The 13,105-nt window shown below is 48.9% G+C and overlaps 1 protein-coding gene across 2 annotated transcripts in view; it reads left to right on the top strand.

Annotated features, from left to right (window-relative positions):
* The window catches only part of ZSWIM7 (zinc finger SWIM-type containing 7), a 22,580-nt gene continuing 9,475 nt past the window's right edge, over positions 1-13,105 (top strand). The window contains exons 1-6 of one of the 2 annotated variants that reach the window (XM_056331551.1): positions 1-58; positions 496-593; positions 2,357-2,378; positions 6,075-6,177; positions 11,672-11,776; positions 12,390-12,692. In XM_056331551.1, the coding sequence (XP_056187526.1) occupies positions 518-593; positions 2,357-2,378; positions 6,075-6,177; positions 11,672-11,776; positions 12,390-12,506 (423 nt within the window). In that variant the 5' untranslated portion in view covers positions 1-58; positions 496-517 and the 3' untranslated portion in view covers positions 12,507-12,692. Of the gene's footprint in view, positions 59-495; positions 594-2,356; positions 2,379-6,074; positions 6,178-11,671; positions 11,777-12,389; positions 12,693-13,105 lie in introns of those variants that run through there. The other variant, XM_056331560.1, reaches the window with a different exon arrangement.

Here is a 13,105-nt window from a genome sequence, read left to right on the forward strand (position 1 = left end):
CCGGGGCAAAGGGCGCGAGTTGCTATAGCGACGCGCCCTCATGGCGGCGCGGCCGCAGGTAGGCCCGGGCCCGGGCCCGGCGTCTCGGAGCGGCTGCTGAGGGAGCGCTCGGGGAGCAGGCGCTGCCGGGGCCTGGCAGCCGCCATTCCTTCGCCGCGGGGGGCCCCCTGCCGCGGGGCAGCGGGTGGGCTCTGCGGCCTCCCCTGCCCTCAGCGGTCTTGGCCCAGCGCCGGGCCTGCTGCCTGCTCTGTGCCCCCCGTCCCTTCCACGGGGCCTGTGTGTACGTGGGGGGCTCTGAGAGACACTCGTGCCTTTTTGAGAAACCCTTTGTTCCCAGAACGTGTGAAAAACGCGTGTCAGAAGTTGCTGAAGAGGCCCGTGGCCTCGTTACCGGGTCGGGATAGAGATAAACCATCCTGCGGATAAACTGTCCTGATTTATAGTATCTGCAGTGACGCTACTGATTTCCCACTGTCTCTTCTGTCTTGTTTCCAGTCATGAGGCCAGAGCTGATGAGATGGATAGTACCTTGCCAGCAGTAGCAGAAGAGCTTTTGAAAGAGATCAAAAAGGCTTTTCAGGAGACCTCACAAGGTATGTAAAGATAAAATGGAACCATCCCAGCAGGCGGTGGGCCCGTTGGAGTGACGCTGTTAAACCTTCAGGCAGGAACAAGGGTTGTTGGCCTCCCCTTGTCTGCACCTTCTGCGGACTCTTACCTAAGGGGTGGCCTTCGCTTTCAGGAGTGGCAAAGAGGGGTTTGAAGCACAGATAATGAGGAGCAGCCCCCTTCTCAGAGTCAGGCCCCTTAAAAAATCAGACCAGTTCAGACACTTTTTTTGAACATGGAACTTAGGGGAATGGTGCTTGCTTACAGCTTGTAGTGTAAGTGCTTGCATTTGAGGGGTGATAATTCACGTAACTAGCCAGGCATTTTGTTGTGCCTACTGTACTGCTGGTTTTATAGGCTCGCTAATTTCCAAATTAGAGCTGAAAGGGGAGTCTTCATAAAAATGATCGTGCTTCATGACCAACCGGCAGAGGGTGGGGTGTTAGAGATCCCTGGGTGAAAAACAAGTTTCCCATTGCTTGAATGAAGCAAGGATAAGCCAACAGTTAAATCTTGGCCAATTCTAGCAGCTAGTTAAGAACAATTACCTTCATTGCACTTTGGATTACTACCATAGTTCTGTAACTTGTGCTGAAAGAATATTACTGTTTGTGTTTACTTGATAAGTAGCACAGAATGGTTCTTCCTAAGCAAAGTGTCTATTTAAGGAGTATTTTTAACTGTGCTAAAACCAACCAACTGACCAAACATTCAGAGTAGTCTGAGCACTACGTTTTCAGTGAGGAATGGGCAAAGATTTAATGTCTCAACTGTCATACAGTGACCACATTGATAGCTTTTTGGCATAGTTGCAGTATGGCTCCTGTCAGGTTAGAGTAGATCCAAAATTTACATCTGACTTAAAAAGAGCTTTATAAATCTATCCTGTTTTAAATTAGGAAAAAAGAAAAAAAAAAAAGTTCAACATTCACATTCCTTTTAAGGTACACTTCTCCTTAAAGCACCAAAATAGCACTGAGATGTAACTCTGGAAACAATCTGATCAATCACTTTGGAGAATTAAATTGGAATAAAATTGGAAAAGTCAAACCAACATCTTAAGTTATAGATAATATTTTGAATTGTCGGAACAAAGGATTTTAAAGTCAAATGCCCTGATATTCCAGTGGAATACAGAGACATAGTACATCGTGTCCCATTAGCGATAACAGAAAGATCAGATTAGAGCCTAAGCTGTTAGCTACAACAAACAGACTAATTTTCTTAAGTCTAACTTTCCATTCTAACAAGAAGTTCCAATAAGTGAAGACGTTATGTTTCTGTGTGCTGTATTAAAAGCTATAAACTAGTGGCGCCCTGCAAGACTCTGCTGGGAAAAGAATAACATTTTTGAAGTTTTGATGCCAGAGTTCTCAACTCATGCCAAGAGAGTTTTAGGGAAACCAATATATGTATTTTTAACCAACTTCTTAAAGTGGTAGAGTAAGATGTTGAGGCCGTATGCCTTTTCTTGCATGCGTATAAGTATATGTGGGGTTCTGCATTTCTTTTTAAAATTAATCCCTGGGGTTCTGATTGCTGTACTTGCTAAGTGCCTTAGCACTACTGTGGCAGATCATTTTGCTGCTCCTTGTTGCTTTTTGGTGGCTAGAGAGGATGGCTAGAGCGCTGCAGGCCTGTGTGGCCTCTGGGGGTACATTAGGGGCGCACTAGCCTCCCTGTGATGTTGATGTCTCTCATAGTGGGAAATTCAGCAAAATCATGCTTCATTTTCTTTTTGTTGCAGTCCCTGATGACTTGCTGCTGGGGTGAGTATCTTTTCCTTCAGTTCTTGTCCCAGGTGTCCTGCTAAAGGGCAGCTGATAATTTGCTCTCATCCTAGTGGTTTTTTCCTCTGTTTGACCAGTACGTGTTTTTCATGCAGAGTTGCTACGTGGTTTTGCTGGTGTTGGAAATGAAGGTCCAAAGAGAGTATCTCAAGGGTTTCTCCAGAGATTCATGAAATTTATCTCTGTATCACTGAATCTCCTGTGATGACTTGCTCTAATTTGTGTAGGTTAAACATGCAGGAATGCAGAATGTTCAAACTGAGCTCTGAGTCCACCTTCAGATCTGGAAATAGTTTTCTGTGAGAGTGGACTGTGTTTCAGAGTGATTCATGCCGCTGAAGTGCTGCATCTCTGCTGCATTCATATCATTGTGAGCACAGCAGCATCCTGAAATCCCTTCTGTTTGAGTCATGGGCATGTGTGATAGAAAGGGAGAAGTGAACGTATCATCTGTCTGCACAAGGGAATTGTTAACTTGAAGATTACCCTGAGAGTCATCTTCTGTTTAGAAGTCATCTCAGGTCAGCTTCATCACCCTTGCGTTGACTGAAGCTTGTGAATATTTCAGTCATTCCCAAGCAGACTCCTAAGAGATCCAAGTTTCACAGCTTCTGCAACCCTCCCTAATTGGTGTTAAAGGTAGGGAAGAGGCACCATCGCAGTGAGAAGGGCTGTTCAGATTCCTCTTTAACTTTGTGTTCCTGCCAGCCTGTGATTTAGCCAGGAGAGATCACCAGGAACCCTTCAGGCCTTGGTATCTTTGAGTCTATGGTTATCTAACATAACACTTGTGAAAGGTCTGCATGCTGACTCCGTCTTTGGGACCACAGTGGCCTTTGAAGTGTTGGGATTATATTTGACAAGTCTTGTAACTTTTTGTTTCCTTCTTGTCATGAAAGAAAATCCCTTGTTAAGTTTAATAACAGTTGGGTGGTAACTCTTGGCAATAAGATTTCCACCAATTCCCTCTGACCAGCAGCTCAGAAGGACTCTGATTTAATTTCTGAATCTCTTCCAAATCTCTGAAGTCCTTGAATTTCCTTTGGGCATTCCCCTTATTTCCTGTTAGACTGATCAAATTATATGCATAAAAAAAGAATTCCCCAAATTTGAAAGAGTTGCTGAAACTCATTAATCTCAGCCCCCTTATAGTCCCAAACCTAATCATTAAGGAATGTCTTACGTTGAGTGTTCCCCCACCCACCTCCTCTCAGTCCTCAGATGAAGCCAATCCTTATTGCCTTGAGTTTGTGCAACTGAAGTTTTGGTCTTCCTGGAATAAGTCTGTCTGCTTGGCTTGTTCTCAATGAGCTTGACTCAGACGCATAGGTCAGCCATGCTGCTGAGACGCCAGGGCTCTGCCTTGGCTCTTTGTGTCTTCACTGGAGTTGGAAATGTTCCTCTGCTTTCTCCTGCTCTCCTGCTCATGTTTTATGCTATCTGTTCATCACTGCTGATTTTCTGGTTGTTTACCCTTGGAACTAATCTAGACTACACAGATTTCTCTCAGCGGATAAAAGGTCTGTAAAGTTAGATGAGTTGCCCCGAGCTCTTTGGAGCACATTCAGAGCAGCCAGATATACAGGCCTAGAATAACTGTTAAGCCCGTGAGCTCTCTGGACCAGAGGCTAAAGGTACAGCTGTTCATATTTGACATACACCTTATCGTATACCCTTGCATGGCATCAGCAGGAGATAGAATCCTCCTTGCAGGGAAGTGCAGACAAGTGTGTAGGTAGAAATTACTGTGCCTTCAGGACTCAGAACTCTATTTTCCCACTTGCTGGTGTGGATTCGTACAGCACCGAGCCCAGCAGCAGCTGGACACCAGCATGTGAGTCCGTGGTGCTGCCTCACAGCATGGAGGCCAGAGAGAGAGCTGTGTAAAGGCAATGTTTTGCAGGAAGCAAACATGTGCCTGAGCAAACCTGGCTCACCTTGGCTTTACCCCATTCCAGGCACTTTCTGATCCATAAATGCTGTGCAGTAGTGCATCCCTGCATGGTGATGTGTCCTACTTGGAAGGGAAGGGGAAGGGTATTTAGGGCAGGTGGAGTGACATAAAGCATGTGCTGTCCCTGGGTGTTTGTATGGAATACATTTGCTGTCTTTGAGCCCTGCTGGCTTTACGGATGTAAAACTACTGCTATCTGGTGGCTCCATGTGCAGTGGAGTGTCTTAAGTCTGTCCTAGATGGTCTTTAGCTTCCTATTGATGCATTTGGTGGGTGGAGAAAGAATAATTTATACCTCAGTTGTGACTGTGATAGAGGATATGCAGTCACTGCAAAATGACTCATTCGTTCTCCAGGGTTTGAATGTTTCCCTGAGATGAGGAAGGAGCCCTGCTGCTGTGTTTCCTATTGCTCAAGGGGCTGTGTATCATCCCTGCTCTGAGGCACGATGTGTGGGCCATGACTGGAGGTGGGATTCAAGACCAAGTGATCAATAATCTGATCCAGGGCAACTCATCCAGGACAGTCTGTATGTGCATTTAAGGTGTCCCAGAGCACCTGTGTGTCCCTGTTTCCCCTTGGCATTAGCAAGTCTGCCTCCACGTGCTTTTGTTTACCTGGTGCTGCCTCCACTAAAATCCTTGTTTACGCTCATTGTGCTCTTGTGACAGTTTCACAGTTCACTGCAACAAGGAGTGTTGGGCCATGTGTGTGACAGTGCCTGTTGCCTGTAACCTCTGTTGGATCCCCAGCACTGTGCATCTCCCAGGATTTCCTTCCTGCATCTTCTCTTTGCCAGCATGCCTTGCTTTTGCTGCCAGAGGTGCAGTTTCCTCTGAAGATGACCTAGTGTGTTTAGGGTGCTGGACAGAAGCGAAGTTTCCCATTTTAGAGTCTAGATTCACTGTTTGATAAGTTGGTTTAGTGCCAGTGCTCTGTATACACAGAGTTTATATCAGAAGAATTACGGAAATACTGACTAAAAGGCTGATCAGACCACTGTAAGGACAGCTCATGTCTCTTACTTCACCTACACTCCCTTTGCGGTGATCACTGATCTGCAAAGTGACTACCAAGCCAGAGATGCTGCTCAACGATAACTCCTCACCTACATGGTTAACACTGTGTCGCAGTCATAGAGACTTAACTAGAAAAAAATCTCACTTTTGTGTCTCTGATGTACTTTGTCTCATTTTAGTTCAGGACAGGAACCACTTCATGTTACTGTTTTTGCAGCAGGCAGCCAGAATAGTGTTTGGGTCATAGTGCTGAAGAAGAAACACATAAGCCATAATGTCCCGTATAAGAAAAATCTTTAAAATGCCTTGTAATTAAATCTGAGTGGCATTTTGCAAAGAAATGTGGGAGTGTTTGGGAGCAGCTTGGAAATTTGGAAGTTCTCTTAAGAATATTAAAAACCAGATCCAAATAGCTGGCAGAGTAGAGGCTGTCCTTAAGGACTGAGTCCTGGGATTTTCTCAGAGGGACAGGGCAGGGATTGGTGGTCACTTAGTGAAAGCCAAAAAAGCTGAGACGATAAATGCACTCCGTTGCTTTGTATCACAATTAATGGAGCTGTCACTGGAGGGATTTTGAGAGACAATGGGAACCTTTGGCTTACAGGCATTCCAGCCTCCATAGGGCTAAATCCTATGGATTAAGGCTAAGCCAGGTGGTCTCCTTTTGCGATGTGACCTAACTAGAGACATGTTCTCTTTCAGGCTGAAGTTCATATTTGGCCCGTCTGCTGTCCCAGCTTTGGATTTGGTGGATCAGCGTTCCGTCACCCGAGTCATGTCTCCCAGTGGAAGGACTGCGTACCAGGTACACACTCCTCTTCAGTCTTACTTTCTGATGGTTTTCAGTTGACGTGTGAGCCAATATTTTCCTAGCTTGCAGAACATGGAAGGGCACTTGGATAAACACAAGGGAACAACAGTATTTTGCAAACTCCTAAAGTGATACTGGAGAGCAGTAGCCACAGACTAGAATTAGAACAGCATGGTACACTGCCGTCCTTTGTGGCTCCCAGCCAGTCAGAGACAATTTCTTACATGTTTGTGGGTATCACAGTCAGAAGGAAGTTTTCCAGGAAGTGCTAATTTTGCTTTATTTCTTTCATCCTATCCAGCAAAGACAGTTCTTCCTCTTTGACAAACTGTGCAATGGAGTGTTATCTGCTATCACTGCATTTCTTCCCCTGATGCTCTCCAGATCCTCAGTGTCCTCAACACTCTTGACCTCTGCTTGGCAATAGGATCCTTGCTGCCTGGGAGGAAGCAATGCGGGCCAAATCTGTGGGTTTCATTCTAGTTCACTGTAGCCAAGTCTGTGAATCACAGAAACTTCTTCATAAAATGGCATTTTAGGGACAAGTTCACCTTAGCCCTAAAGATCGCCTCTTACAGCCCAGGAACAGAGATGGAGCTGAGGCTCATTAGGTGGAGAGAGGAGCCATTGGCACTTCTTTCTGACTTTTCTGTCGAATGCACAATTCCTTGCTCTGCTGTGCCACAGCAGTGGTGGCATCTCTGCTGGGGACAGTCTGTCTGTTCTGTGAGCCATGGACCAGCTGCATCCAGCCCATGGGGTCACAGGAGTCAGAGAGACACTGTGTGCTGTACCCTAGCTAAGGCAGTGGGACCCTGTGCCCGTAAGATTTTGGTGAAGAAACACCCCGTCCCTCCTGCTTAGCAGTGCTCACCCCCTCAGGTAGCACAGCCCCCTCCGTTGCTGAACCTGGGGCTGTGCTTTTTCACACACCAGAGAAGGGGGATTCTCTTTGCTCACTGTATCACTCATCCTCCCTGCAAAGGGCCTTCTCTCCTTCACTGGAGGTGCCGAGATGCTTTGGGGTCATCTAGGGGAAGAGAAGAGCTGTTTAGCCAGGCCTGGATAATGACACAAACATTTTTCACGTGTTCAGAGCTTGCATTACTTGATTTGCACATGGAGTCTTTATCGCTTCTGGGGCCTTGGAGAGGACATCAGCCCCTCCAGAGAGACATGATTCATAGTCATACAGGACTCGTGAACGTGTTTGATCTTAGTTGAGGGCTCGCCTCTGGATGTTTGGTAAAGCCTAAGAAGCCCTGCTTCCAGGACCCTTAGATATCAGCGGCCTCACTAATTGAGTGCTTAAAGGCTTTTTCTTTTTTAGCGTTGCTTGACTGAGTATGCCACTGGACAGAGAGTGGTCACATTCTCCTTGCAGAGCTTTGTGGGCCTTGCAGCACAAGGCAAAGCTTTGCAGTCTGGGATGTACAGCCTTCACTTAGCAGCTTTTTGTCTGAAGGATGATGGGGACTGCTTAGAGCCTCTGGTCTTCCCAGGGAGCCTAAATGTGTGCTCATAAGCTCGCAGCTTTTTTGCAGCATGGCAGAGTTACCTGCATCTTAAGAGGCCTAATATTCACCTCTTAGATGCAGGAAGACATGGAGGAGTTTAGAGAAGCATGGTGACAGGGCTTTGATGAGCTGGGTGCTGCCCTGACACCCTCTTCTGCTCTGGGCAGGGTCGTTGCTGAACAGTGCTGCCTCAAACTGCGTGTGCTGCAGCGAGGCAGGCACCCTTCCACACTGCCAGCCCTCTCCCCACCCAAGCGAGGGGTCAAAAATTCCTGCTGGAGGCAGCCCTGCAGTCACGGAATGGGAGCTGGCTGGTCAGTATCTACTGATGGCCCCAGCAGTTGGCTTAACTGGTACACACGGAGAAAGAGCGAGTGTCAGAACTGCTCTCCTGCACCTGCCCGTTCCCCTGTGGAGAAGGAACCCCTGGGCAGGTAGGTCAGGGCTGGTCACCAGGAGGGAATGTAAGACAAGCTCAGGCTTCCACATACTTGGTAGCTGATGGGTATGATGTGAGCGGCCCCCCTGGATCTCCCGGGGTCTGTGCCATCCCAGCTGAGGGCAGCCTGCGGGAAGCAGTCCCTGCCTGCAGGTGCTTCTGAGCAGCATTCCATTTTAGCAGAGTTTGACTGCTGATTAAGGCCATGCTGATGAGTTCATTAACAGAGGAATCTGAAGAGATGTTTTCTCTGGGGGCGTGCGGCTGGTCCCATTGCGAAATTCTTCCTCAGTCCGCCTGTCTGAGATGCAGAAACAAAGATCAGAGCCTCCCCTGAGGCCGCTGGCTGGAGCAGTGACGGGAACACAGTCTGGGGCTGTAGAAAGTGAAACACTGAGTAGGATACTGCGCTTAAGAGTAGCCGGGTAGCATCACTGGCTCTTCATTTGTGTGTGTTTGTGGTGTAGACACATATCCCAGCTATGTGCACTTCTGCCTCAGCAGAGAAGCATGCCCAGTGCATTGGGGACCATCCATGGCTGCCTGGACACGTGGCAGTCATCCCTTTCAGTTTTTCCCCTGAAAGTCAGCTCTGTCGTTTGCACCCAGATGTGGTTGAGCTGGAATGTGAGGTGGTGCTCACCTGCAGCTGGATTTGGAGAACTGTTCTTGTTGAGGCCATGAGGCTGGTCCTATTGTGCAACTCCTTTGGGTCATCACAGCCAAATCTGAGATGTTGATACTTCACAGGCTGAAATGCTGTTTGTGTTCCGTATCACCCAGCACATCTTGGGTACTTGCTTCAGGGGGAAATGGCTCTGTTCAGACAGGCCCTAGGACTGCAGCCTGTAGCGTAGGCAGCTCTTGCCCTCAGGAACTGAGATGGGAGAAGAGCCCTCAGTGAAGTGAAAGCTGTGATTTGTTATTTAATGCCTGGGCATTCATGCCCTTGCTACTTAATAAAGTAGCAGCACTGATGGGGTATTCAAGGGCTGGTGTTACCTCAGAGATGTTACTCGTCCCAGAAGAGCTTGTACAATACCTGCCTATGCTGCAGACTAGAGCCAACCCCTGTAACTCCAGGTCAGGGATAAATAAGTCTTAACTGCTGCAGAGACGGTGGACGCTGGCTGATCGTGGAGCTGTGCTGGATTCAGCAGCAGTGTAAGGTGGTGAGCAGGCAGCAGTTGGGGCACCCATTAGCTACACCTGCCCTGCAGAAGTGCTGAGAGCTGTGGGAGTGAAGCCAGTTAGCAGGGGGAGAGGCACTGCCTTAGCCCTCCTGCCAACTGTCACTTGCATTGCTCACATCCTGCGCTTTCATTGGATTCTTCTTTTTTATGTCTTTTTTAATTAATTTCCTAGAACTGTATGGCAGCCTGCCCTGCCGTGAAGGATTTGAACGTCAGGTCCTGGCACAGACTGTGGTGCTGCCTAGCTCTATGCTGATGGCAGCAATAGCTGCTGTGGTGCCACAGCTGGCCCTCCTGCATCCCCACGCCCTGGCAGGGACACTACCACCAAGGTGATTTTTCCTCATTGTGCAGCCAGCAAGCGCCTGGGGATGAGGGCAGCGGAAGAGGATCTCGCAGCATCTCAGGGCCAGGAGAACACCCCAGTGCCTGGCTTGGCTGCAGCTGGCCAGAAACAGAGGCACCTTTTCTCTTGGTGTTTGGATTTTAGACTCTGCCTTATTAGGTAGAAGCTGCATTCTTGCCATCTAGGTCAGGAAGGGGGAACGCTACACTCAGCCCAAAATCTGGCAGTGTCTGTATCTTCCCCCCCTCCTCAAAAGAAAACACTTCTGAAAGAAAGGCACCATCAGAATACTTCATCTTGGAAAAAACAATCAAAGGGGCTAGAGAAAAACAAACTTATCACAAGTGAAACAAACTCAGCCTGGAGTATAAGGAGGGCCCGGGGTAAAGGCCAGACTGGAAAAAGAACCGTTTACCCTGAAATAGGAATGTGAGTCTTGTGTCCCGACTCGCGGGGAGTGAGGGGGATTATGAGGCATAGGTGCTTTTGTGGGAGAGCTTAAACTTGTGGAGGTTTTCTGGAAGTGCCAGTGAGGTGAGGGGTACAGAGAGAGCTCCAGGGGACAGGGGAAGGGCAGCTCTGGACCAGGAGGGATGATGTTCCTCTGGAGGGACTTAGTGCCAGGGGCGTCCTGAAAGGAAGCAGCGCTCTACACAGCTCCGCTGTCTTTTCACTTTTTTGTGTTTATCTTTGGCCCTAGGTGTATGTGTGCTACAAACCCAACCAGGATCTAAAGCCTGGTATGGGAGTGTGGTGCTGTCAGAGCCCAGGGGCTTGTGTGCAGAGGGCAGTGCTGGTCATTACCCTGTGTAAATCCCCACTGTTCCCAGGAATACCCAGAAAGACTTAATTCCAGCTGTCGAGGCCACAGAGCCGACGCAAAGCATTTGCTCTTGCTCTGGCAGATACAAGACACATGGTGGCAAATACTCTGATAATTGTGTTTTGGCCACAGAGTGCACTCCCTTTGGGCTTCAGAGCATTAGTGAAGTCCATGCTATTGAGCGCAGGTTTCTGTTTCAAGTCAGTGAGTGTGTTCTGCTCCCGCAGACCCTTCCCTTGCAATAGGAGAGGGCAGAGCAGCTGGCTCTCAAATCTATTTTCCAGCCTTGAAGAAACCAGAAGATCAATAACCCATAGGTCAGCTTGCCTCCACCACGCAGTCAGCTCCAGCACCTCACAGGTTGCCTGTCAGCTTCTCCATGCTGGAAGCAAATGCTCTCCTCACCTGGTTGCCTGTGTCCCGTGCCGATGGTGCAGAGGGAGTATGGCTCGCAGAGGAACAGCATGTGGGAAAAGGAGGCAGTGCTGTTCCCAAACTAGAGCTGGAGCAGCGAGGCTTCTTCTCTGGAGACTTTGACTTTGTTTATTCAGACAAAACTGGATTCCAATAGCTGCAGCTGATTTGGGGAGCAGAACACTAAGAGCCTTTGCAGCCTTCAGCCATGGAGCTAGTTAGAAAAGGCCTCACTTGAAGTGTTCACTGCTGCGCTTCTTCCATCCCCAGGCCTGTGGTGGCTCTGGATTCACAAATGGGCTTTTTGTGACAAGAAAATCTTCATTTTCTTCAGCTATCCTGTGCCTGCCAGTACTGGGGAGGGAGGTCTCTGGAGGAGCGGGCAGCTCGCTGTGCTGCTGGCTTTGGGAGATCAAGGGCAGGCGGCTCTGTGCCCGGTGCTGCTGCCCTTTTGCTGATCTCTTAGCAGCAGACAAGCCACTGCAGCTGAGGTCTGCTGCCAGCACAGGTGTACGTACAGGAGTGCTTCCTCGCCTGTAGGGAGAGAAGTGTACAGAGAGACCATGAGAAAGCTGAGGAGCTTCAGGCTTAGATGGGTCGCTGCAGTGTTTGGGGACACTGGGACACTTCTGTATTGTGAGACCTGTTGTGAGTCATTGCAGAGAGGACATCAGTCCAGACACAGGCTAAGAGTTAGAGAAATTAAAAGTGAACGCTGCCTCTGACTGTTGTCCCCTCTGACTACCTTTGTTTCAGGTCCTTGGGAGCTCTGGCAAACTCTACACCTGCTACAGTTCCTGCCACTTCTGCACGTGTCCTGCTTTTGGTTTTACTGTACTGCAGAAGAGCGAGAGCCTTCTGGTGAGTTGTCTGCCTTAATTTGGGGCCAGGACAGGGAGCAGGGGAGAAGGCTGTGCTCTGCTCCTTGAACCTGCGCAGCCTGAAGTTTCCAAAGGAGCGAACGCATAAGTGTTAACTTGGCCACGCAGGCAGTGCCTGACCCACTGCACAATCTAGCCTCTGGGAGCCATGGTATTTGGGTGGAGCTGAGCCTTGCGAGGGCTCTTCATTCTGCATTACTGTTCTGACTTTCAAGAAATGAGTAATCCCTGGTCTCTTAGAACAAGGGCTGCTGCCGCTAACGGGACTGCCGCATGGAGTCTGGCTGATGGAAGTGCCAGTGAGGAAGGGCTCAGGGTAACCAATTGCTCTGCAGTTTGGGGAGAGCATCAGGACCAGTAACGCTTTGCTGTGTGTCAGAATATTGCATTATCCTCATGGCAGAACTAACCTGGGCAACTGGAGCACCAGCCTGTGCCAGGGCTTGGCGTTGTTCCACCAGCCATGTTCCTGGGAGGGCTGAGCACTTCATTAGACCCATTCTGGCCAGGATGGATTTTTTTGTGGCTTCCAGATAGAGCACGACATTCCTGCGTTGCTCCTGCTGTTAACTTGGCTGCGCTGTTATTTGCAGTGCAAACATATACTTGCTGTCTACCTCAGTCAGGCCATGGGAGCCTGCCAGGAACTAACTGTCTCTGAGGAGCAGCTCACAAGCATCTTACTGGCTGAGGAAGAGGATGAAGGATGAAGGGTTTGGATCACGTGCGGATGTGCTTTCTGCATACCCTCCTGGCTGTGTATTGGCATTTTTGGTATCTACAAGGCTGTCAACTGTTCATCGTGCCTGGTAGGTTTCTTCCTGGGCTGCAGCCAAGTGTGACATTAATTAGCAGCCTTGCACTGATAGATTAATTAATAAATGTTAAGAAGCCTGTGTTGACTTCGATTTCATTTATTTAGGCTATTCCTGGGATTTCTGAAGGTGTTTGAACAAATCTTTAATATCGTGTGCTTGTGATGTGGGGATACAAATAGCCCAGCAGGTCTTTTAGTGATCCATTAAGCCTTGTGAACTCTGCTCATGCTTGGAGTAACCCCCACCCTCCCAGCGCCTGCCAGGCTTTGCAGAGTCAGCCTCTGACGGAGTGACACTGCAGTGGCTCTTTGCAGCTGCCTGCTCGGAGCAGGTTTTGATTCATCACTGGCAAACCTGTGCCAGGGACCCCTCAGCACCTCCAGACCGACGGCAGGTCTGTGCTGCCGGTGCGGTTACTGCCATACAGGATCGGCAGAGGCATCGCTCTGGTTGCTGTGCTTTTAAATCGACCCATTTCAGACGAGTCGGTC

Source organism: Falco biarmicus, chromosome 1 (assembly GCF_023638135.1).
Source record: "Falco biarmicus isolate bFalBia1 chromosome 1, bFalBia1.pri, whole genome shotgun sequence".
Lineage (NCBI taxonomy): Eukaryota > Metazoa > Chordata > Aves > Falconiformes > Falconidae > Falco > Falco biarmicus.